We start from the raw sequence: 23,408 nt of genomic DNA on the forward strand, positions 1-23,408 counted from the left end.
ATTAAGTAGTGCTTAATGAGCTTAGTCATTCCTGATCGCTGGTCCGGTGTTTTGTCCAGTCATGATCAGACGGCTTATTCTCGATTATTCTCGATGAACTGCGTACGCCTGCGGACAACGCGTGTCGCCCGAGTCTCCATTACAGGACATTTCTGCAGCTGAAGAAGTATCCTCTATCCTCAGAACAACGGAGCATCTTGGGGACCTCATCTTGTCTCTTAATGCCGCCCGCGTAAAGCTTCTACAGCGCCTCAACCAACTCCGTGCATCCACCAGGGTCTGCCCACCAGAAATCCTCTCCACCATCTTTCAACATGCATCCCCATCCACAGATCTCACCGCCTTGGAATTTCTGGAAGAGGATGAAGACGGCAGCGTATCTGAATCACATAGACAGGTAACCTTAAGCGCCGTGTCTTGGCACTGGCGTCAAGTCATCTTCGCGACACCTCAGTTGTGGACGAATGCGGTTGTCAACGTCACGCGTAAAAATGCAGAAAGAAAGGCCCAGCTGCTTCAACTCTACCTTACAAACGTCGGAAACATGACTATTTCCCTCGCCCTCTATGTATTTCCAGGCTATGGGCGATTGATCTTAAAGTCGGAGCTCGAGCCGGTAATCAACTGTATTTGGAACGGAGCACAGAAACTCAAACTATTAAGCTTGTGCTCCATACCGCAGAGCTTTATCTCATTTTCACCGGCTGATTTCACTCAACTAGAGGATCTACGGTTGAAATGGACTTGGGACGATTTATCCGGTTTTCATACAACTCAGATATCTGCTTTCCCTCGTCTTCGCCAGCTATATCTATGGGGCGCTCTCATACATCTCCCGTCTCAACCCCTGTGTCAAAGTCTCACCATTCTCCGTTTCTTTGACACCCCCCTACATATCTCTATCCAGATGCTCATCCTATGCCCAAATCTCGTTGAATATACATGTCATCAAACCTCAATCGACATTACCGAAATCATTCCTCAGGTTTCCCAACCCATTACCTTTCCTCATATGAAAATCTTCTATTCCCCCTGTTCCGCTGATGCGCTTATCGCTCCTATCCTGCACAAATTCAAATTCCCTGCGCTTGAGGCTCTAGGTCTGGAGCTTGGCCCCAATAAAGATGGCTTGGAAGAACTCGTATCTTTCATAGTTCGTTTACCTATTTCATGGTCAATCCTTGAAATTAATGGGTACAGCTACTCCAGAGAAACACTCGAAACGATTTTTCGATCTCTTCCCCGTCAAGTACGATCCCTTCATCTGCCTGAAATTGATTGTTGGAATCTCGGGTATATCCTCAGCACGCTTAACGGATTTGACCGTAACAACAATCCCTGTATGGTCGGTCTACAAAATATACAAATCGACTCGAGGTGTCATAGTCTTCAAACTATGGAAGACATCGAATCTTCGTCACCTTCCAATCCGCAATTGTTCTTAAATATGGTCTCTGCCAGAAAAGATCACTTGATAGACGGTCAATTTTTTCTAGAAATCAAATCGCTGAATGAGATTCGTTGGGAGGAAGTTCGGGAGCAGTTGGACCAGATGGCTGTGGATGGCTTCAAGTTGAGGATTACATTGGCGGGAGAGTCTATTGAACCACCCTCAAATAGATAATCAAGAGGCTGTGTAAACTCCGTTTAATTATCATCTGTCAGATGGGCATTCAGTAGCATTCAATTGGACTTTGGTATGCGGGCTCTTTACGCCGAACGGTGATAAGCAGCTTGCCAAGCACCAGTGGATCAAAGTAACACAAGGTCGCGTTGGAGTTGGTTGGAGTCCATAGATTACAACAATTCATTACAGCTTTCAAGCTTAATGCATCTGACTGACAGATGACGGCAGAGTGATGAAAGTGACCGAAACCGCGTGAATGTCAATTTACAAATGTAGTCCACTCAAATACTCCTCAACAGCTGCTGCCAAAACCCTATGTACATGCTCCGTTGGATGATGAGGATCTAGGGTTGTTTCCACATGAGATTTTTGCACGCAGAACGTCCCACAAACAGATAAACTCACTGTGCCAGACATAGTTCTCATGGTCTTGGCATAACTCGCAAACACTGTTATTCCGTTCAATATCTCACGGTAGTTTTTTCCGCGAGTCTGAAATGAAGAACATACCTTGAAGTGTTGGTAAAACCATATTCGTGCGGATGAGAAAGAATATTTTCGAAAACAGCGGCAGCATCAAAGGTCATTACTAATTGCTCTGTGACCACCGATCATCGTGGGGTCAGTTTCTATCCAAGATCGACGATATTAGGCCAAATTACCTGGATGGTCTCTAGCATATTTAGCAGCGCGAGCGGCGAATTTGTCGTTAAACGTGTTAATCGTCGTTCTCAGTCGTTCCTCTCCACCCGGAACCGTTTCCCCATAGGGGGCTAAATCGATTGGAGGAACATTCATGAACAAGTGAGTGCGAAGCTTATTTCGAGCGGCGTTTTCCTAGAATAACGATAAATAGATGGATTGATAACAAGGATCAGAGTGTGGATTTAAATGTTGAAGAAGAAAAAAACATACGACGGCATCGAAGTAAAGTTCCAGATCGGCATCAATGAACGAGTCTATGTCTGTGATCTAGAGAGCAACGATGTGTTACCTCAAAGAAAGTTGACAAGAAAACTGAAACCAACCGTTGCGTTCTTGCATATGTTAGTGCAGTCGTTAATTCCCGTCCACCAGAGGGTTAAGGTCTTTCCGTGCGGTCGGGGAAGAACATCGGCGGCATAATCTACCCATTGCTGAACTTGATCCTCAAGCTGGACCGTGGTGTTCCGACGGGCTGGCAGCCTATCACGTCAAGCCGATGATGAGGCAGAGTTACGGTCTGGAAATGAAGCGACACCTACATTTTACTACTAACAACAGCGCCTCCATGCGCAAAATCCCACAATTGACGTGGACAAGATGACGGTAGACCCGCATAACACCCGGTAAGGTACTCTACCTATTGGGGTGTCAGATAATGCATAAAGGTACGGATCTTCAGGGTCGCCTACCCAGTTTGATCCGCCCGAGCTTGTCTGCCGACGTTAGCGTTCACTACTATCATACCAAGCATATGGTGACGTTATTCATACATTTTTAGGAATAATCTCGTTTGAAAGTAGTTGCTCGGGCGTGAAAGCCATCCTTGTGGCATCACCAATGAAACTAAGCGGAATAATTAATGATTTTTTTTTTTTGACCTGATTTCAAACATTACTAACCTGAAAGATGGTAAACCAGACGTGCCAGGGACAAATGAATATGAGTCGCCGAAGACATAGACATATTCAATGTCCCTCCATCGAAAACTATGTTTTGGACGGGAGGCAGCGAAAGCAGACAAAAATAGAAGCACAGAGAGAGATTTAAAAAACATTAAGACGTTGACTAGGGCCTTGCCTCGATTTTACCAGAGCACTCGAGTATTTATGCGATAGTCCATGTGTCCAAAGAGCTAATAGCAAATCCGACTTTTGCAAGCCATAACTTGGCAGTAACTTGGCAAGAACTTGGCGAGCCCTCGTGGAATCGTCACTCGGATAAGCATTGAATTACGACCCCACAGTCTGCCATCATGAGACTAGAAGACGGACATAGGCGGGTACTGAATGGGACAAAAAACGTCAGCTGCCACCTGGTAATTGAGAGTGAAAGTCTGGAGTCGTACAATCCGCCCTGCAAATGTTGCAAAACTGGATTATGATGTAGTGAGCACAGCCACATTGCATGTGTCTGCGCACTTTAGACGTGGAAATATCTCATCTAAACCCCGGCCATATTCTTCCGGGTGCTCCCCTATATCTAGTGCATACTTGGATCGAACGGTCGCACGAACAATCCTAGACCCTTGGACGAGAAATTGGAAATTCATGAACGCGTCGATACCTACATCCAATCACCTACTGTTTCCTGTTTTTTCGAGTGAGCAGGCCAGATGGAGGTTTCGCGACTGACCGAATTACTGACCGCTGATAATTGACCTCCAAGTTCCCCTTGTTGCTAACTTTAGTTATGCCCAAGTTCAGTTCACTGAGTATTGGCTGGAGATGGAATAGCACGTGTGGTGTGGACATTGAGTGGTTTGGATTGTACTACATCGAACTTCCCAAGATCCACATATCTCTCAAGAGTTGCTGGAAGCGAAGTATAGTCTTGTGATGAGTGTCGCAGAGCGTGGTTCGGCTAGACTGATAGATAGCAAGGACTCAAACGAGATTTGAGTGACAAAGCTGGAGAAAGGAAAGCGACGCCGTGATCTGAATCAATGCATCTATATCAGTACTTACTCAAGGGCCCGCCGAACTTAGAGTCAGAAGATCACAGCCAAGATATTTGATTACAACTCCTGGGTGAGTAAACGATTGAACAGACAAATCCGTCAAAATGAGACCATGGACCCAGAGAACCGTGTTTAAATTGTAGAACGGAACGCTACAAAGCGGCTCTTCGCGATCAGAGAAGGATCAGCGCCTTTTAAGCTATGATGCAGAAACTCCGAAAGAGAATTGTTAGAATGCTGTCACGGCAGTGTATGCATCGTGTTGAGTCCTCTCAAAGACCGATCCCCCTCCCCTTTCCCATTCCCGCATCGCAAGGGAGACCTCAAAAGCCACAACGGCCGTCTTGATTCTAAAATGACAGTCCATGTAGCAAACCTATTTTAGGCGTTATCCAATTCAAAGGGAAAGTGGGTATAAAATTGAAGTGTAAATCGGAGTATGCGGGAAGGATTTTGACGTCAGTGGATACGAAGTTTGGAACTTTGGCCTCAGACTAATATTGCATTATTCACGATACGAGTTTTGCAATCTGACCCCGGTGATTGCTCGCACTGTATCATCCCATCCGATAGCTGCTCGGAATACCAATCTACCGTATCCTCCGGACTTGATTTAGCAACATATGCCGAATGATTTGTTCCAGCCAGAACTACAGCCTCGCCCTCTGCGACGTCATAGGAGTAGACTCGCCCCGAAGTTATACCTGTCAAGAACGTACCGGGCTTAGTTGATGGCGGTTTGGGGTGCATATAAAGCATGAGTTGATGTAAGATCTACTCGCGTGCTACGTAAATTGCACACACTGGATGGCCCTGTAGGTGTCTTGGGATCAAATGAGAGGAGATAGAGATAACAGGTTCCTTTCACCAGCCTCTCCAGGCGTGCCAACTTTGACATTCGGTCAATCAAACCCTTGGTGGTCTCACGGAGTCTCCTCCCTCTTCCAGGATCTGTTTGACTACTTCATTTAGTTAGTCGGAGTCATTGAAGTCGGAATATCGAAAATAATTATCGAGAGTCTTCGAAGGAAGACCCCGATCCTACATCTTCCAATCCATGTTTAGATGACTATCTTGTCGCATGACTTTTGAATTAGACTTCAGCTCAGGTGACAAAACGTTTGTACCTGAGCTCTCCATCCGAACGGTGTTAAGTAGACTGCCAAGCACCCGTGGATCAAAATACCATGAGGTTGTTGGGGTTCTGATTCAAGACTATTCTTTGCGGCTTTCGCAGTAGTGCATCTCACTGTCAGGGGGAAGGGAAGAAAACCGCATACACGACAATTTACGGATATGGTCCTCTCAAAAATTCCTCGACAACCGTTGCCAATATTCTATGCACATGGTCGTGATTCAAGGGGGATGCTCATCGTTTAGAATGTATTCCACATGGATTTTTTACACGCAGTACCCAAAAAGAAAAAAAAATCGATCCACTAGGCCATAAGAAGCTTTCTTGGTCTTGGCATAACTCGCAAACACTGTTATTCCGTTCAAAATCTCACGGTAATTCCTTCCCTTCCGCGAGTCTGGAACGAAGGACGTACCTTGAAGAGTTGCTAAAGCCGTATTCGTGTGGATTATAATTGTTATGCTCTTCGACTCAATCACGAACTGTGTCACGTCTGGTTCCTCCGGTTTCTGGAATTCAACTTCATTCACTTTCTTCCACAGCAAATTACCATTGAACATGTGTCCATGTGATCATATTCAGATCATCGGATTACCTACAAGACACCGTATTAGTCCAATTAATCCCTCGCTGACCGTCCAGAGCCTTCCAGTGACGCGACTGCGTTGGTTGGTGGGTTATGGGGCCGAAATCTCCGGTACCGAATTGGATGGATCGGGAAACTGATCGTGAAAGCGCAACTTCATTTTTATGTTGTTGTGTATTACTTGTACATATGGACATTTTACGTAGTCCCGTTTTCCTTTTATGGTATAAATTGTTGCCCCAGAAACTCTTGCCAAGCAAGGGAATTGCTGTTTATGGGTTTTGACATGACAGGTATAGGGTTTGAGTGTGTGCATCCGACTGTCCGATGACGGATTAGACGACTTTTTACAGACAATGTCCTCTCAAATGCTTCTCAAGATTCATTGCCAAAATTCTATGTACGCGTGGTGTTGGATGCTCATCATCTATAACATTCCACATGAGTTACGCGCAAAATCCAAAAGAAGCAAAAATCGACCCACTGTGCCAGACCCAGCTCCCTTGATCTTCGCATTGCCCGGTAAAGCTGTTATTCCATTAGATATCTCACGTTAGTTCCTTGCGCGAGTTCGGAATAAAGGACGTACTATGAAGAGTTGGTAAAACCATATTTGTATGGTTGACCAAGAATATTTCTGAAAACAGCGGCAGCATCAAATGTCATTATTAATTGTTCTATGATCACCGACCATAGGGTCAGTTTCCGTTCAAGATCGATGATATTAGATCAAATTACCTGGATGGTCTTTCGCATATTTGGCAGCGCGAGCGGCGAGTTTGTCGTTAAACGTGCTGATCGTCCTTCTTAGTCGTTTCGCATCACATGGAGCCGGCGCCGTTTCCAAATAGGCGGATAAATCGATTGGGGGAACATTCATGATCATGTGTGTGCGAAGCTTATTGCGAGCGGCGTTGTCCTAGAACAATGATAAAAAATATCGATTGATAACAACTGTCAAAGTGTGGATTTGAATGTTGAAGAAAAACAAACATACTATAACATTGAAGTAGATTTCCAGATCGGCATCTATGTACGCGTCTATGTCCGTGATCTAGAGAGCAACGGTATGTTACTTCAAAGTAAGTTGAAAGGAAAACTAAAACCAACCGTTGCGTTCTTGCATATAGTAGTACAGTCATTAATTCCCGTCCACCAGAAGGCTAAGGTCTTGCCGTCCGTGCGGGGAAGAATATCGGCGGCATAATCTGCCCATTGCTGAACTTGCTCATCAACCTCGACCGTGGTGTTTCGACGGCGTGGCAGCCTATCACATCAGGTCGATGATGAGGCAGAGTTACGGTCTGGAAATGAAGCGACACCTACATTTTAGCACTAATAACAGCTCCTCCATGCGCGAAATCCCACAATTGACGTGGACAAGCTGACGGTAGACCCTCATAACATCCAGTAAGGTACTCTGCCTATCGAGGCGTCAGATAATGCAAGGGTATAGGGATCTTGTTGGCTCACCCAATTTGCTCCACCCGAGCTTGTCTGTCGATATGAGTGTTCACTATGACTATACTAAACACAGGAGTGAAGTCATCCATACCTTATCGGGAAGAATCTCACTTGAAAGGAGCGACTGGGGCGTGAAAGCAACCTGAGTGGCATCACCAATAAAACTATACGGGATAATTAATGCTTTTTTCTGACCTGATTTCAAATATTACTAACCTGAAGCCTGGTAGACCAAACGTGCCAGAAACATATGAATATGAATCTCCGAAGACGTAGACATATTCAATGTCGCTCCATCGAAAACTGTTGTGTTTTGGGAGAGAGGCAGCGAAAGCAGCCAAAAATAGAAGCACAGAGAGAGATTGCAGAAGCATGAAGACGTTGACTGGGGCCTTGCGTCGATTTTACCAGAGCACTAAAGTATTTATGCAAGTAGCCCATGTGATCGAAAAGCTAATAGCAATTCCGACTTTTGCAAGCCCCCAACCTGGCAGTAACTTGGCAAGATCTTGGCAGGCCTCGTAAATTTGTCACTCTGATAAGTATTGAATTAAGACCCCACAGTTTGCCATCATGCGACTACGAGACGGACATATGCAGGCACCAGATGAGACAAAAGCGGGTCAGCTGCCACCTGGTATTGCGAGTGTAAATCTGGAGCTATATAATCCGCCCTGCTAAAAGTAAATCGGGGATGATGAGCACAGCCACATTGTCTACGTCTGCGCGCTAGCTCTAGCCGTGGAGACAGTTCATCTAAGCCCTTGTCTTCCGGATGCACCCTAATTTCTAGTCCATGCTTGGATCGAACGCTTGCACGAATATTCCTAGGCCCTAAGTTGAGAAAAAGGAAATCATGAATACGTCGATACCTACTTCCGATCATTTACTGTTTCCCGTCGAATTTTGGCTAGCCCCATGAAGTACACAACGCAAATTTCATGCTGATTATGGTTGATCGGTCGTCTTCAATAAACCGACACGGACGAATCCATCAAGTGACTTGTACACATGCAAAAAATAGTGTCAGTAATCCGGTCAACTGGTACGAGTTGCCAGACTTTCGGGCTGCTAATTTTAAAATCGCATTTCATATTTTGAGCAATAGATCACCGGCTTTACAAACATACTCAAACATATGACTTTTTTTTCTCATACGAAGTGCTCCCAGGACCCCGGATAATCCCTATATATGTTGGATCCGAAAGAGGGTCAATTTCCGGGCTCCAGGCCAGACCGTTTTTTGGCCATTTTGGGATTTTCTGTCCGGATTTTTGCCCGGCCTAAGGCCCTCGCGAAAAATCTTGTCCGGATCTAGGGATCCGGCCTCAAAATGGCTCAAAAATCGTAAAAAATCGTAAAAATATCAGCAAAAAATCGTGGCCCAATGAAATGTCTAATCTAACTCGTAGTGTTCTTTGACAGCTCTGTTAAATTCACAATACACTCCTGTAATTTCTTGAAGGTACCTGCGGGTCTCGGGGTTGCCGAAAAACTTGGAAAGCGATATTTGAACGTGCCAAAATGACTGTTAAAAACTGCTACATATGAGAGTCGAACCTACGTCCCCTCGTTGAGTTTCGGCGGCTGAGGTCAACTCCTGACCGCTGCACCACGGCCACTTATGTCCGGAATGGAGGCGTGTGATGGATCCGGCCTCAGGCTAATATAGGGGTCCGAGGATCCAGCCTCACCCAAAATTGAGTTTTGCCGGAACAGTAAATGGCATCCGGCCTCCCGGCCAAAAAGTCCAAAATCTGTCCGACTTGGCATCCAACATTAGTAGGGATTATCCGGGGTCCTGTGCTCCCTCGTGTCTTCTTTGCCCCAGTTTGCCCCTTTCGCCACTACAAGGCGCTTTTAGCTCTAGATTTGAACTTGCTATTGAGTCTTGACAAAGCCGGTCCGAACGGTTTGAAATTCATCTTTCTTTAATCGCCTACCAGGAGTTGCAGGGAGTTGTATGGGTGCGGCCATTCCAAACAAGTGCCCGAACGAACTTTCCCATCTCTTCCCCCTCTACTAGTTTGACTACTTCATTTAGTTTATACCTGAAGTAATTGAAATTGGAATATCGAAAATAATCTTCAAGAGTCTTTGAACCCCAATCTTCCAACTTCCGCGTGCACGACAATTTACAAACACAGTCTTCCCAAATACTCAGCAAATGCCCCTCAACAGCTGCTGCCGATATCTTGTGTGCATCCTCCGTTGGATGATGAGGATCTAGGGTTGTTTCCATGTGAGTTTAGTGCGCGCAGAACACCCCACAAAAGAATCAACTCACTGTGTCGGACAACGTTCTCTTGGTCTTGGCATAACTCACAAATCCTGTTATTCTGCTCAATGTCTCACGGTAAAACCTTCTGCTTGTAATGAAGGACGTGCCTTAAAATGTTGGGAATAACGCTATACCAGTCTATACCTTGTTAGGAACAATCTCGGTTGAAAGAAGTTGCTCGGGCATGAAAGTCGTCCTTGTAGCATTTTTCTTTTCTTTTCTTATCAAGATTATTACGCGGCGATCGAATACAGTCCGCGGTACATCATAACAAGTATGATAAAAAATGATTTACTACCAAAATCAAGAATCATAGGTGGGGTGGGGCTCCGGGCTTCCTGATGTCATTCATTTCCTTCCATTTCGGGGTTGGAGAACCATCTTGTATCATCACCATTAAAACTTGTATAAGCTGGGTAATTGACTGCTTTTTTTCTGACCTGGATTCAAATATGATTAATTTGAAGACGGTAAAGCGAACGGGCTAGGGACGAATGAATATGAGTTCCTAAACACATAGACATATTCAATGTCTCTCTATCGAAAACCGAGATCTTGACGAAGGCGGCGAAAGAGAGAGGTTCCAGGAACATCGATGTCGGCTAAACTTATCGCGTCGCCTCGTATGGGAGCAGTCGAGTTTTTGTAGACCATGTGTTCGTTAACAAGTTGACTTATTATTCTAATTCTAGAAGGAAGTATGTAATAACAAGCCCGACCTTTACAGGCCATAACTCGGCAGGCGTCGTAGAACTTGGCGTGGTTGCAAGCGACCACTGGTACTAGCGTAAAAATATGCCAGCGTCACGCTACAGGGGATGGAGCGGCAGACTTGGCAACTCCTTCTGAATTTTACTTTTTGGCGGGCACTGAATATTGAATTATGGCCGTACAGCCTCGTACAGCCTACCCTAGTCTACTACCAGCCAGATCCTCCGATAAGTCCGATACAGATATGGTTGAACTCTCCTGGCCATCATAAATTGATGCTCCCGGTATTTGAGTTAATCAGATTGATAAATGTAGATCTAGAGGAAGTGGTATCAATACAATGGAATTAAAGTGTAAGAAAACACCCAAGTAATCAGGTTGGAATCCTACAAATGAAAAGAGTCATTCTGCGACAGATAACTAAATGAAGACAAAGAGGCAGGTTTGTTTCGCAACGCCAGAATGTAATGACATACCCCTCCATGCAGCTAGACGAAAGGGGTAATAGACACGGATCCGAGATGTCTGGGGCAGGTGAAATGGATTAATTCTGCCTTGCCCGAGGCCTGAGGCCACGTCGCAGGAAACGAATAGACTATATGGAGGTACGACCCCACCCCCATGATTTGGCGGATGTCCTAAATCGGAGATCTGCCACCTCTTGCATATAGGCCGGCAGTAGATAAGGCACCGATTAAGTCAGCTGCCAGGGGTATTGAGAGCGAATGTTGGAGTCGTATAGTTCGCCCCTGCATAACTTACAATGATTTAGTTGGGACCAAGTCATTGACGTGATATAGGCGGATCGTCCTGGAGGCAGACTCAACGTGAGTCCCTCCTCCGTATCTTCCTAGCCGTCTTACAATGGGTTGGACGTAGATAAAATCTGGATCACATGGTAGTAAGCACAGCCGCAGTGTCCGCATCTGTGTCTAGGCGCTGCGCCGTGGAAGCAGTTCATTAAAAATGGCCAGTTATTACATCTTGGTTGACGTCATGGGCTCTCACATATGATGCACTACGGCTTTGTTCTACCCTCGGATCGTGTGCCGTACTCTCCTGAGGACGAGGAAACCAAAAAAAAAGAATCATGAACGCGTCAATACCTACTTCTACTCACCTAACACTTCCCTATAGTCTCTAGCCCGTCCTCGCCATGGTGTATTTCCTATTGATCGCTCTTCAACAAATATACAGGAGACCATCAAGTGACTTGCGCAAATATTGAACAGCCGGTCCAAAGTTCCTGTCATCCATTATTTGTTCGCCTACCGGGGGGTTTGAATGAGCGTAGCCCAAACTAGTGTTCGATCAGGTTTTTCGGCCCCTCTTCCTCAGGTTTGATTACTTCCTTTACCCGGAGTCGACTGGAGTGGAATCTTGAAAAATCAATACTATCGAGAGTCTTCGAAGGAAGGACTCAATCGGCCATTTTCCCATCCATTATTATTCCGAACTATAGTCTTTTACCAAAGAAATTCTTCCATTGACAGATAATTCTATTAGATATCGAATCAAATAATGAGATTTATTGGAAGAATGAGAACAGTGGGAGTGGATGGTCAGTGCTAACAGGTTTAAGTTGGGTATTGAGCAGCCCCGAAAACGTTGAGCAGCTTTGTATATTCTCAGGTGATGGTATTCAATTAGCTTGCAAACCTATCTCTTCATGCCGAACAGCGTTAAGTTAAACTGTCAGGTACCTCGAGATCGAAGAACCATGAGGTCCTTGGAATTCCCGCTTCACATCCTACATTACGGCTTTCAAAATGCGTATGACAGGGGACTCTCCTCGGAGGGGAAGAAGCGATACAGAACTATGTACTTGAGTAATTACAGATCCGCTCTTCTCAAATACTCCTCAACGGCTTCTGCCAATATTCTATGTACAGGCTCGCTTGGATGCTCGTCGTCTAGAATGTTCCCCACATGAGATTGTTTTACGCCGGAGCGTAAAATAAAATAAAACCCACTGTTCCAGAACAAACCCTCTCGATCGGGAGCTGCGCAAAACTCGCAAAAGCTAGTAATTTCAAAAAATCAGTATACACAGATACCATTTTGATACGCGCGAGATTAGGGACATACTGGGTAGTATCCTTGAAACCAAATTTGGCTGGATGAGACAGAACATCTTCGAAAACAGAGGCAGCATCAAATGTCAATACCACTTGATCTACAACCACCGTGTGGTCAATATAAAATTCACTGGTTTGGCCAATGGCATTGGTCGAAAGTACCTGGATTATCCGTCGCGTATTTAGCAGCGCGGGCGGCGAATTTTTTATTGAACTTGTGAATGGTCTTTCTCAGACTTTCCGGTCCAGTGGTGAATGTTTTTCCAAAGGGAGATAAATCGATTGGAGGAACATTAAGGAACAAGTGCGCGTGAAGTTTATTGCGAGCGGTGGTTTCCTAGGATAATGTTAAAGAGATCAATGAATAACAGGTGTCAGAGGGTGGATGTTGAAAATGAAAAGAAACAAGAGACATACAACGAGACCGAAGTAAGCTTCCAGATCAGCATCGATAAACGCGTCTACATCTGTGATCTAAACAAGAATGTTTGTTACGTCGAAATATGAGTATTGAAGCTGAAACGAACAGTCGCATTTCTGGTTATATCAGCGCAGTCGTTGATTCCTACCCACCAGACGGTTAGGGTTTTTCCATGTGGCCGGGGAAGGATATCGGCGGCATAATCAAGCCATTGCTGGACTTGATCCCCAATCTGAACCGTGGTTATTAGACGGCGTGGTAATCTAACACATCGAAGAAGAATCGATGATGAGGGATAGATATGGGCCTATGTGAGGCGAGGCATACATTGATGCACTGATATCAGCTCCTCCATGCGCAAAATTCCACAACTGCCGGTGACAGTGGGATGGTAAGCCCTCATAACATCCGGTAAGGTGCTCAATCTATGAGGGCGTCAGATAATACAAGAAGGGGTCTCCGATGATGCTCACCCAATTTGCTCCACCTGAACTGGTCTACACCAGTGTCAATATGATTGTACCAGGTATGGAGATCAATTTGCTCAAACCTTGTTGGGAAGAATCGCATTGGAAAGGAGTTGCTCGGGCGTGAAATCTAGTTTTGTAGCCCAACCCATATAACTAGGCGGATAACTTAATACTTTTTTCCCAAGTTGATTTCGAATGTCTCCGACCTGTACGTGCCGAAACCATACGTGCCATCGACAAATGAGTAGGAATCGCCGAACAGATACACGTATTTAATATCTTTCCATCGAAACCGTTGTTTTGGATGGGAAGCAGCGAAAGAAGTCAAGAAAAGAAGCAGCAGGCAGAGAGATTTCAGGAACATCGACGCTGGCTAGAACTAAACGCGTCATCTTGAGCTAGAGCACTCGAGTACTTATACAGGTCGACCGTGTGTTCAAGAAGCTGATAGCGAGTCCTTCTGACTCTTACAACATAGCTTGGCACATCCTCCTAGAACAAACTTCTCAGCCACGAGTATGAAACGATGATAAGCGCTGATAAGTGACCCAGCGGCCTACCATTATGACACTACAAGATGAAAATAGACCGGATGCCAATGAGGCAGAAAAGGCGTCAGCTGCCACCGGGTATCAAAAGCGACCCGGAAGCCTGGAGACGTGAAGACCATTTATGCTTGAAATCCAGATGGTAGTGGGCACAGCCACCGTGCCTGCGGAGTGGAGTCTGCGTCCCGTGGGCGGTTCATCCAAACCAGGTTTCCTCTTTGGATAGGTCGTTACATTTTCGCTGGTGTTCATTGGCTCAGTTGACCATGGTGTCTCACGACGCTGTCTATTTTCTGGTCTATTCGGATTGAGCTATGCATGAATTCCCGAGGGCGAGAGAACGAAAGAACCATTAACGCCTCCAATGCCTACATGCCTCATCTACCGGTTCCCATTGAACTATTGATCTTTGACCAGCACCATGAAAAGCGCCACCCCCAACTTCATCCCAGTTTCGCTCGTCGTATTTATGCAGCATGTTTATGTCTAGTGTGTTGTGAGCATGCGAAAAAGGTAATAATTGATCAACTGGTATGGCGAACTGGTTACCGGACTTGTGGGTCGTTGAATTTGCACTCACATTTCACATTTTGATAGCTAGATCTCTATAAGCTTTCCGAACCTAAAATGACATTTTCTTGTATGAAAGGCCTCCCCAATATCGTCCCCTTCTCTGCTATTTATAGCATCAATTCAGAGCGTTTGAAGCCTTGCATTGGGCTTGGTATCGAGACAGCTGTTTCGAAGAGCCTGTATTCTTCATCGCTCTTTACCTACAAAAGTTCGATGGGTGAGGCTACACCACAGAGAGGGTTCTCCAGCCTCTTCCGAGTCCCCCTTAGTTTGATTTCTTCTTCTGGAGTCAATTCAAGTAGGAACCTCAGAGTCTTTGAAGAAAGACCCCGATCCCCTACTTCCCATCCGCGATTATTCCAGACTATGGTCTCTATCGGACGAGATAATCCAATTTGACGATCTGCACGACAGATTACAAATTGGTCTTTGCAAATACTCTTCAACACCCTCGGCCAAATTTTGATGTACATACTCTGTTGGCTCGGGTGACGATGGTCTATAAGTCCTGTGAGTTTGCTATATGAGGAGCCTCAAGTCGACGTTGTAGTATATATATTTGTTAAGGGTTTTTGGTGCTCTGCGGATCAACGTCGTTGTCTTTCACGTATTCGGCAATACAAGCCGCACATTTCTCATCCAAGTGTGGGTCAAGTCTACTGCGAGAGATGATTTTCATTGATAAAATATGTCAGAGTTGTGAATTTGAATTTCGAGGAGTTAGCTACGACGTTGAAGTAAACCTCTCCAGATCGGCATCCATGCAGGGTGGCTGTGCTCGGATCTGATCTAGATCACGGATGTTCAACGCGCATTTTCCTATGTGACAATTTCTTGACCACTTCAGTGTTGTTCGCTTGCTCAGCAGTATCAACCTGCGCTCTCACATTGTTGTTGTCTATCTCCATTTCTGTGCTCCATTTGAGCGGTGCATGGATTTCCTAGGGCGAAAAAGTGCAACTACGGCGTGGGCGATTCAAATGGACGCGTCCAATGCCAGCATCGGGTACATGGTGAGTTGTTGCTACGAAATGGCAGAAGTATCTCATGTGGAATCAATTACCAGTAAAGGTTGATCTTTGGTACTGGTGGGTGAGATTCTGTGGAGCAAGTGGACAACGACGTAAACAATGAATATAAGACACCTTCGGCCCCCAGCACTCCGAATCCAACAACAACACGCTATGGATTATTACCACAATCTCAGAAACGCTGTCTCGAGAAATAAACCCGTCGCCTTTGCCACCACTGCCGCTGCGGCTCTGGGAGTAGGCTACGCTTACTATTATTCGAGGATGGGTAACATTCCACTCGCTACTAGGGTTCGTAAATCTCTTTCTGATCTGACATCTCTTACAACTTTTGTCTTTTTAGGCAACCGCTATCTTGTTGCCTGAAGATGGTTCTAATGTTGAAGGAACCATTGTCTTTGTTCAATCAGCAAGGAATGGCCCTGTTACGCTGATGGGGAATATCAGAGGTCTACCACCCAACGCTAAACGTGGTTTCCATGTTCAGTATGCTCAGCCTCATTTTCATGTATAAACGATCTGGCGACTGACAAGCTTATTCAGTCAATGGGGTGACCTTACCAAAGGATGTACCTCTGCTGGGCCTCATTTCAACCCATTTGATCAGACTCATGGTGCACCGAGTGACAAAGTGCGCCACGTAGGAGATCTAGGGAATCTTCAATCAAATGGCAAGGGTGAAGTCTCATTGAATCAACAAGACTCCGTAATTTCCCTTAATGGTGCCAACAGCATCATTGGGTAAGTCAAAGACGGCACATGTTTTTTCTTCGTAATTCTTATCCTTTTTCCCGCTTTTCCAGTCGAGCGGTTGTCATTCATGCGGTGGGTCTCATTGTCTTCGCTGCACGGCCTTTGATCTTAACATTTGTGACAGCGAACTGATGACCATGGTCGGGGCGGAGATGTAGAGTCGCTCAAAACCGGCAATGCTGGTGCTAGAGTCGCATGTGGTGTGATTGGTATGTGTTCTGACAATCGTTATTATTGCAGTCGATCCTTATGCAACTCTCAATAGGTCTCGCCGAGACTAAATAATGGCAACGATCTGTTTTGTATTGGTTGGACAATGAAGTATGGCTGAAACTTTTTGTATAAAAATCTCTTAGATACACTATGAAGACGATTGTCAGTTTCAGTCGATACACATGAAAGAGATATACATGCCTGAGAGTAATAAGGAGGAGAGACGGGCGTGCAAGTGAATGGGCTCGCACAGACTGTGGGTCCAGTCCAGCCTACTCCTGCAATGAAAGTCAGCCTCTTGGCGGTGAATTTTTGGTCAATATACATACCTCCACATTGACCCCATTGAGTTTGTGTAGGTCCCGCAGTTGTGGTAGTAGGGGCTTGCGTTGTGGTCGGCTGTGTGGTGGAGGGCGACGTAGAAGCAGGTGGGCTACTGGATGGTGGGCTGCCACCACTACCGATAGCAGTAGTGATGGGACCGTTTTCGACGTAGACACCACTGAAATACCAGTCTTCAGGAGTCTGGTTAGTCACAATACGAAGGACGCCAAGATGCCAGTCGGCCGAGTTTGTGCTCGTTGGGGCGCTCCTATTTTGAACGACCTTTTTAAGCGGGTCAGAGCCTGTAGAAGCCCAGAGCCCAACAGTTCCAGCAGAGAACTTCACAATCGGGCGGTCATTAACAACTGAAATACCACTTCGAGAATATTTACTCACATCAATATCATAGGCAAAGTTGAACCAGGTGTTGGCATCGAAGGGGATATTCCATTGTTCGGCACCACTGATCATCCAGGTTAGGCTGGTAGGGTTCGAGCCAACGCCATATTTTAACTGAATTAGGAACATTAGCACTTTCAGGGCTGCAAGAAACTAGGACATACCTCGGTGAAATGGCTCTCGAAGAAGCAAACTTGGTGTTCAAGAGTTGACTGCAAAAGAAAGTCTCAGTACAGGTTTTATGTTATCTTTCCGAAGGACGTACATCAGGGGGATTAGTAGAAGAACGCTTGACAGAGAAGTGGTAGAACAAATTGCCAGAGCCGAGGTTGGAGCTTGTCTGGGGAATCAATTCCGTACGCTCCAAGGTTTGGCCATTCCAGTTGGAGGTGCCGTCAATTGTCAACTTAAGCCCACGCTGCTCAGATGACATGGCCGGGTTCTTGTAGTCTGAAGAGACGGCAAGGTAGCGGGAGGTAGACTGACTACCATGGATGTACTAGAAGATGTTCCTTTAGTAAAAATGTCGGCCGTATGTTTGACAACCGCCTTCAAACTCACCCATTGATAGGTACCGACAGGGGTGGACCAATCCCCTAAGAGCTATTGAACATCGAACAACAGATGTGGGGGAGGCAAATACATACATTTATCAAAATCTGTAGCGGTAGTGAAGGGATTGAAGCTACCATCCCAAATCTTGTTACCAGCGCTGACACTGAGAGTCAAGGCAGAAAGTATAGCCCAAGTGAGTGAAAGCATATTGGTTACTGTCTGGAGACTCCATCGGCTCATCCTCTCGCTTTAAGTATCGCAAAAGCATCGCCGTTGATCGGTGTCGGCTGAACTCGAGAATTCAATTCAGGGAAAATCATCGGATTCGGAGAATTAAGTCAACGTTAATGTAGTAGTTGTTATGCGGCCGAGTATAGACAAGCAGATCATGCGTACTATGTTGTTACAGTGTAAATGCGAACGGTCTATATGATTGATCCGGGAGGGTATCATAATTGATCAAATAAGTAGATGTAAAACTCCGTACTGATGATCTTATTGCCAATTCTTGAACATCCATGATGTCCACCATGATTTGTTGTTCAGGGACTTCGTCGCCTCAGTTTGTTCCTCCAGAATGCGACTTTGCTTGGCATCTTCTTCCTCTGCAAGAACTTCGCGGAAAATTACACTCGAGGTAGATAAGTTTTGCGATCGCGATGGACGTATCGTGTGATTATCCTGCGCAGCCAACGATATTCGTGAGGTTGAAGCGCTAAACGGAAGTATGATCGAAGGGGATTGCATTTCGTCAAGATCATGCTCTGGCAAGTTGGTTTGAGGCAAGTGGAATGGAAGTTGGAGGGCAGACATAATGGAAGGCGAACGATCTCGTCTCCGAATGATTCCATCAGTGGACAGTAAAGACGGTGATGTATGGGTTGGGGACCTCGAGCGAACCCTATTAGCAGGCACGGTGGTGCTCCTTGTGTATCTGCCGCGAGGACCTGATACCTTCCGTGGCTTAACAACATACTCCATATCTGTCTCTCCAGCCTGCACTCGTTTAGCGATAACCGCAGGTAACTCGATTTCCCCAGCATCATCAACTTTTTGCAGTTCAAGTGAAAAGGGAACAGGAGAAGCCATAGTTTCTGATGAAGTTGTCATCTGTCTGGAAGAAATCTGGGACATTTCTCCGGTGGATACTCGTTCAAGAAGCCCAGTTGGGAAACTACCTAACTGCCCCGCGGCGACTTCAACCGTTAAAGATGTCTTCATATCAACTGTGTCATCCAAGTCCAATAAGCCGCAAGGGTTGCGGGGGAGCCACAAAACGTTATCAATCGTCCGTGTATAAAACGGGTTATCATAGGGTAAATCCGGGTTCTTTTGGTCGTCCCATATGATTGGGGACGGGTGGGGCACGACAGGCTTATCATCGAGGTGACTAGAACGAGGATTCGGAGGATGATCGACTCTTTCAGTGGGGTGGTTTTCCGATCGTGGCGACAAACCTCCGGCTCCAGGCCGCGCCGACTGATGTGACATTTGTCGATCAAGAGACATGGAATGTAGTCGGGAAAATGAGCCTTCGTATGGTCCAAAAGGAATTGGCGGCCTGCGTTGAGGCTGATGGGCACGGTTTCGCAAAGAACTATACGAAAAGTTGATCCAGTCTGGAAGTTTCCAAGTCCCGACATGTGACAACACTCGAGATTGTTGACGACCATGATGGATGAGCTTGTCACTGTCTTGATGTTGAAGAGGAGAAGCCGACCTCGCGCGTTCTTCGTCACAGGTCGCATCATATGAAGGTTGCCTGTCACAGACTAGATCTGCTTCAAGTATATCTTGTTTCTCGAAGTGAGCGCGACACATCCTTGTCAAGCTAAGATATACTTCAACACCAACCAAACCACCAAAGATCTTTGATTACTCACGTGAGCTTGGCGGTGACGGTGAATGTAATCAAAAACGCGGATAACCCAACATTGACGGATTTCTTGAGCACAACCATATATGCAAGAAAAACTGCCTAAATCGACACCTCAGCGCCGGCGCCAATACTCAGAACGAACGTTGCATACCTGGCTCAACACAAGGCCTAGATAGAATAATTAGTATTACCTTGCGATTTGAACAAACTTCAACTTACCATCTAACGAATAACGAACAACACGAATAAGGATCAGTTGTCCATTTCCTTCATAATGCTTGGCATAGACATGGATAAGCTTAGAATATCATTAGAAACTGGTTGATAACTGGAACGTCGTGACTGACTTGGTTCTTAACAACGACTAGAGGGAAACTCAGTGATTGGTTGGGGCGCTGGAAAGTTACGCACCAAATTGAACGAAAAAGTACAAAACTCCGAAAGGTAGCACGAAAGGATTAAGCACAGAAAACAATAGGAGCACATGCATAACCAGCATATGATTAGGAAGCCAATCTGTGAAGGCGATTAGAAAGTACGAGCAAACACGTTTTATCGACTTACAATAGAAATTAAATGTACGGGGTCTAGTTCCAACAGCTCTTTTACGTCTATGACAGTGATTGAATTTCATCGAACGGATAACGATTGAAAATTCTTGCTTACGGCGTGACTTGTCTGCTTGTGCTGGGGTATAGCAATAGAGGAAGCTAAGAGTCGATCAGTACGAGTTCGTCTAGTATATCCAGGAGTATCACTGACGCCAACTACAAAGGCATTGTCAGATAAATCAAGAGGTTGGCTTGAAAGGACTTACAGAGAGCTAGCTCGAAAGTTCCGTGCATGGCAGTCGTGAATATCACTGAAGCTCACTATTAGACTATATGCGGACAGTAACATGAAGACTTACACCAGCCAACATAAAAAGGACCAGCAGTCGGGAAACTATCGGCCACGATCCGTATAACGTCCGGTCGATCCGTCGCGGATTGAGAAGATTGAAGGACAGACTGCAAAGTAGCAGTACCGACACAAAAAAAGACAAGAACATTGACAATCAAAAACTTGTAATAACGAGTCATTATACGGTCGTGAAGAGCAGATAAAGTCGTAATCGTGTGTGCTTTCTTAGCGATAAGTAACAGGATGAGGGGTATGAGGAGGGCCAGTAGAGCAACGAGAAGAGTGGGCAGAAATGATTGTATCACCTCTGATTGCCAAGGGTGATGATCTAGATATTTTTTCTTTGAATAGTTCAGCGGAGGGCCTGCGATACATATCTAATCATGCTCACCAAGCTTGGCCAGAACAAACTGATGTTCTGAATAGATACTAAACCCACAAGCAACGATACAGGGAAAATCCAAAACAGAGTGAAACCCCTTCGAAACGATTAGAATAGAGTCTGACGTGAGTTGTAGAATAAGCGCACCAAACACCGAGGTTGACAACCCAGTCCTTGACAAACTGATGGCACATGGGTCAGCTTAGTGTCTCTGATGAAAAGCAGGTGACCTACTTCAGCATTGAACGACGACTTCATGACTCGTATCCAGTCCAAGTCGCTATATGTGGGAGCCAAAGTCACGAAGCAAGCAAGCGGGTTATTGGGGTGCACAGCCAAATATTTACAAGCTCGTCTGGCGTCCACAGGGTCGGCAAATGTGACAAATGCTGTTGAAACGGCTTCAAAACTAGCCGGAGGTTTGGATCTCTGTTCCGTGATAAGAGTCGTTAGGAGGTTGAGCTTCGCGGTATAATAGTCGATGGAGGGCACTACTTGGCCTCGAAACATATGTTCAAGGTTAATCAATGGTTGGTAGGCATCCAAGCTACTTCGTGGCAGGCTCAAGAGCGCATCCCAGATTGTGGTCCTTGAATGTGATTGTTTCGACTGTCGTTTTGGCGGATATTTAGAATCCGAAGGTCCATGTGAATGTCTAGGTTCTGGGCCTTGTGCCCACCAGTTATCTAACGCTTTCTGTGAGGTCCGAGTTAGAGCCTTCTTGGAGCGTCTAGGCAGAGAATGTTGTGGCCCAAGCTCCTTTACAAATGGACCAATGACCTCAATGAGCTGCTCCATACGAGATTCTTCGTCCAATGTTTCCTCCTGCACTCCACTTTCTAGGTCTTGGGCAATAGATCTCCGCTTCCGCGCGATTTCCATGGCTTTGGAAGCACTATGTGCGAGGGGTTTCCTCGCCGATTGCCTTTCCATAGCATCCTTAGCCGCCAAAATGGTCTTATTCGCCAGTTTGATATGTGCTGTTTCGAGAAGGCGCAGAATTTCCTCGCGACGCTCCAGTAAAGATGCCAGTTCAGTCATTTTACGAACGATCGTTACTCGTTCAATGAACGGCTTGGTGGGTAGCGTCGAGTTATCAGAGCTGTCCCGAGGGGTGGCTGTTGCTGAAGGTGACTCTTCATGATCACTGTGCGACGAGGAAAGGATAGGGCTGGTAGGAAGACGTTTGGCACGATTGAATAGGAATACAAGTGATTTGTTGAGAAAACCGGGCTGCGTTGATGACGTCAGTCCCATGGATGGTTTTTCAACCTTTCGGCTCATATAATACTCGAAATACTCTTTGAGCTCCTTCTCATTTCTAAGGTTTTGAGGAACACAGGAGACCATGACAGTACGACAGCGAAGGCCCTTGTTGGGATGATTACGGTCAGCTTCGGGGATTTCGGTGAAGTTGAATTGAGTATGGGGATGTGGGTAGTACACAGAGTCCACATCGTCATTGGAGCTTGACCGTGTGATAGCATCAATCTCTGAAGAACGAAGTTTAAAGACTCCATTGCATATCCACAGAAGTGTTGCTATCCAGGAAAGGGTAACCCAGAATAGCAGACAGATATGAATCCATAGTAGTGATAGACCAGTCTTTGTGCCGACGAGAGAAGATATAGAGGCTCGAGTCATAGACTTGGGTGATATGCTGTCATCCGAGAATCGTACATGGATGGGGAATAGGATTGGAAAGGTCGTCAAAGTGTGGAGCAAGGCGAACCACACTTCGAAAGGTATTAGAATTCTCCACCGACTAGTCAATAGTTCGTACTCACAGCATCCGCGTAGAAATCGTACATAAAGTGTTGCATCAATTCCTCGTAATTCATGTATCTTGGCCTCGGGAAATTTAATTGCCTGCTTCGTCCATGAGAGAATCCAGCCCTTGGGAGTAGGAGGGGAAGGAAATCTGTGAAATTGACTTTAAATCCTACTTCATGGTAAGAGAAATAGGACTGACCTTGCCCAAGAGCGTCCTTGATAAAGACTAGAAAGAGTTGCAAGTCAGGGAAAATGTATTGGATGCCAAAGGCGTCATACGCACTATCCAAACTCCCAAGACTCCCGCCTACCAAGCTGGTCCTCAGCATTATGTCCACCTCGCCGCCGCCTCTTCATAACTTCATGTGCGCCGACACATAGTACGGTAAGTCCTATCGCGATGACCGACTGGTTGATGAGGCCACTACAAAAATAGATGAGCGTTAACGAACCACTAATTCAACGATGGACATCATGCCTATAATTCTTGGAGAAAGGCCGCGTATAGATATCTCCCATGCTTTACAGGGGGAAAACAGCGGCTAGGTTGTGGGAAGAAGGAGAGGCTGGCATAAAAACCCACAAAACAGGTCAGTCAACATCATGAGAGAATCTGTCCTTTAAATCCCACGTGATAACT

The 23,408-nt window shown here is 45.7% G+C and overlaps 5 protein-coding genes across 5 annotated transcripts; 1 reads left to right on the forward strand and 4 right to left on the reverse strand.

The window, feature by feature from the left end:
* Positions 1 to 1,465: 1,465 nt before the first annotated feature.
* AGABI2DRAFT_179405 (hypothetical protein) lies at positions 1,466 to 3,386 on the reverse strand (the record flags this gene model as incomplete). Its single annotated transcript, XM_006462717.1, has 9 exons — positions 1,466 to 1,834; positions 2,033 to 2,076; positions 2,138 to 2,225; positions 2,290 to 2,464; positions 2,543 to 2,599; positions 2,656 to 2,812; positions 2,872 to 2,969; positions 3,103 to 3,175; positions 3,232 to 3,386. 9 exons carry the CDS (start codon positions 3,384 to 3,386, stop codon positions 1,674 to 1,676), a joined length of 1,008 nt encoding a protein of 335 aa, XP_006462780.1. The 3' UTR covers positions 1,466 to 1,673.
* Positions 3,387 to 6,392: 3,006 nt separating this feature from the next.
* On the reverse strand, positions 6,393 to 7,848 carry AGABI2DRAFT_144260 (hypothetical protein; the record flags this gene model as incomplete). The annotated part of the gene is made up of 10 exons (XM_006462718.1): positions 6,393 to 6,437; positions 6,495 to 6,538; positions 6,600 to 6,647; positions 6,749 to 6,929; positions 7,008 to 7,064; positions 7,121 to 7,277; positions 7,337 to 7,434; positions 7,484 to 7,507; positions 7,566 to 7,638; positions 7,691 to 7,848. The coding sequence occupies 10 exons, from the start codon at positions 7,846 to 7,848 to the stop codon at positions 6,393 to 6,395; spliced, it is 885 nt and encodes a 294-aa protein (XP_006462781.1).
* Positions 7,849 to 12,237: 4,389 nt separating this feature from the next.
* AGABI2DRAFT_179406 (hypothetical protein) lies at positions 12,238 to 14,065 on the reverse strand. Its single transcript, XM_006462719.1, has 11 exons — positions 13,996 to 14,065; positions 13,609 to 13,927; positions 13,516 to 13,588; positions 13,439 to 13,462; positions 13,293 to 13,390; positions 13,114 to 13,228; positions 12,962 to 13,018; positions 12,707 to 12,881; positions 12,555 to 12,642; positions 12,440 to 12,489; positions 12,238 to 12,379 (listed from the first exon to the last, which is right to left on the reverse strand). The coding sequence occupies exons 2-11, from the start codon at positions 13,797 to 13,799 to the stop codon at positions 12,300 to 12,302; spliced, it is 951 nt and encodes a 316-aa protein (XP_006462782.1). The 5' UTR covers positions 13,800 to 13,927; positions 13,996 to 14,065; the 3' UTR covers positions 12,238 to 12,299.
* Positions 14,066 to 15,751: 1,686 nt separating this feature from the next.
* AGABI2DRAFT_207393 (hypothetical protein) lies at positions 15,752 to 16,644 on the forward strand. The gene is made up of 6 exons (XM_006462720.1): positions 15,752 to 15,878; positions 15,931 to 16,073; positions 16,131 to 16,328; positions 16,391 to 16,412; positions 16,465 to 16,549; positions 16,606 to 16,644. The coding sequence occupies exons 1-6, from the start codon at positions 15,852 to 15,854 to the stop codon at positions 16,623 to 16,625; spliced, it is 495 nt and encodes a 164-aa protein (XP_006462783.1). The 5' UTR covers positions 15,752 to 15,851; the 3' UTR covers positions 16,626 to 16,644.
* Positions 16,645 to 16,669: 25 nt separating this feature from the next.
* Positions 16,670 to 23,194, reverse strand: AGABI2DRAFT_207398 (hypothetical protein). The gene is made up of 25 exons (XM_006462721.1): positions 23,052 to 23,194; positions 22,968 to 22,994; positions 22,783 to 22,916; positions 21,230 to 22,731; positions 21,143 to 21,177; positions 21,005 to 21,092; positions 20,621 to 20,954; positions 20,528 to 20,572; positions 20,473 to 20,477; positions 20,377 to 20,420; positions 20,275 to 20,321; positions 20,122 to 20,226; positions 20,058 to 20,074; positions 19,930 to 20,008; positions 19,862 to 19,878; positions 19,715 to 19,809; positions 18,086 to 19,662; positions 17,924 to 18,024; positions 17,838 to 17,872; positions 17,542 to 17,775; positions 17,441 to 17,488; positions 17,274 to 17,390; positions 16,883 to 17,216; positions 16,755 to 16,831; positions 16,670 to 16,701 (listed from the first exon to the last, which is right to left on the reverse strand). The coding sequence occupies exons 1-17, from the start codon at positions 23,123 to 23,125 to the stop codon at positions 18,327 to 18,329; spliced, it is 3,984 nt and encodes a 1,327-aa protein (XP_006462784.1). The 5' UTR covers positions 23,126 to 23,194; the 3' UTR covers positions 16,670 to 16,701; positions 16,755 to 16,831; positions 16,883 to 17,216; positions 17,274 to 17,390; positions 17,441 to 17,488; positions 17,542 to 17,775; positions 17,838 to 17,872; positions 17,924 to 18,024; positions 18,086 to 18,326.
* Positions 23,195 to 23,408: the final 214 nt, after the last annotated feature.

The sequence above is a fragment of the Agaricus bisporus genome (assembly GCF_000300575.1).
Source record: "Agaricus bisporus var. bisporus H97 unplaced genomic scaffold AGABI2scaffold_7, whole genome shotgun sequence".
NCBI classification, from domain to species: Eukaryota; Fungi; Basidiomycota; class Agaricomycetes; order Agaricales; family Agaricaceae; genus Agaricus; species Agaricus bisporus.

Coding starts and splice junctions, on each gene's coding strand:
- AGABI2DRAFT_207393 (XM_006462720.1), top strand. CDS start 15,852: ATGGGTAACATTCCACTCGCTACTAGG. Junction 16,329..16,390: donor GGTGCCAACAGCATCATTGG/GTAAGTCAAAGA, acceptor CCGCTTTTCCAG/TCGAGCGGTTGTCATTCATG. Junction 16,550..16,605: donor AGTCGCATGTGGTGTGATTG/GTATGTGTTCTG, acceptor AACTCTCAATAG/GTCTCGCCGAGACTAAATAA.
- AGABI2DRAFT_207398 (XM_006462721.1), bottom strand. CDS start 23,125: ATGAAGAGGCGGCGGCGAGGTGGACATAATGCTGAGGACCAGCTTGGT. Junction 20,322..20,376: donor ACAAGCAGACAAGTCACGCC/GTAAGCAAGAAT, acceptor TCACTGTCATAG/ACGTAAAAGAGCTGTTGGAA. Junction 19,663..19,714: donor ACCGTCACCGCCAAGCTCAC/GTGAGTAATCAA, acceptor AGTATATCTTAG/CTTGACAAGGATGTGTCGCG.
- AGABI2DRAFT_179406 (XM_006462719.1), bottom strand. CDS start 13,799: ATGTTCCTGAAATCTCTCTGCCTGCTGCTTCTTTTCTTGACTTCTTTC. Junction 13,463..13,515: donor ATGCGATTCTTCCCAACAAG/GTTTGAGCAAAT, acceptor ACACTGGTGTAG/ACCAGTTCAGGTGGAGCAAA. Junction 13,019..13,113: donor AAACCCTAACCGTCTGGTGG/GTAGGAATCAAC, acceptor ATTCTTGTTTAG/ATCACAGATGTAGACGCGTT.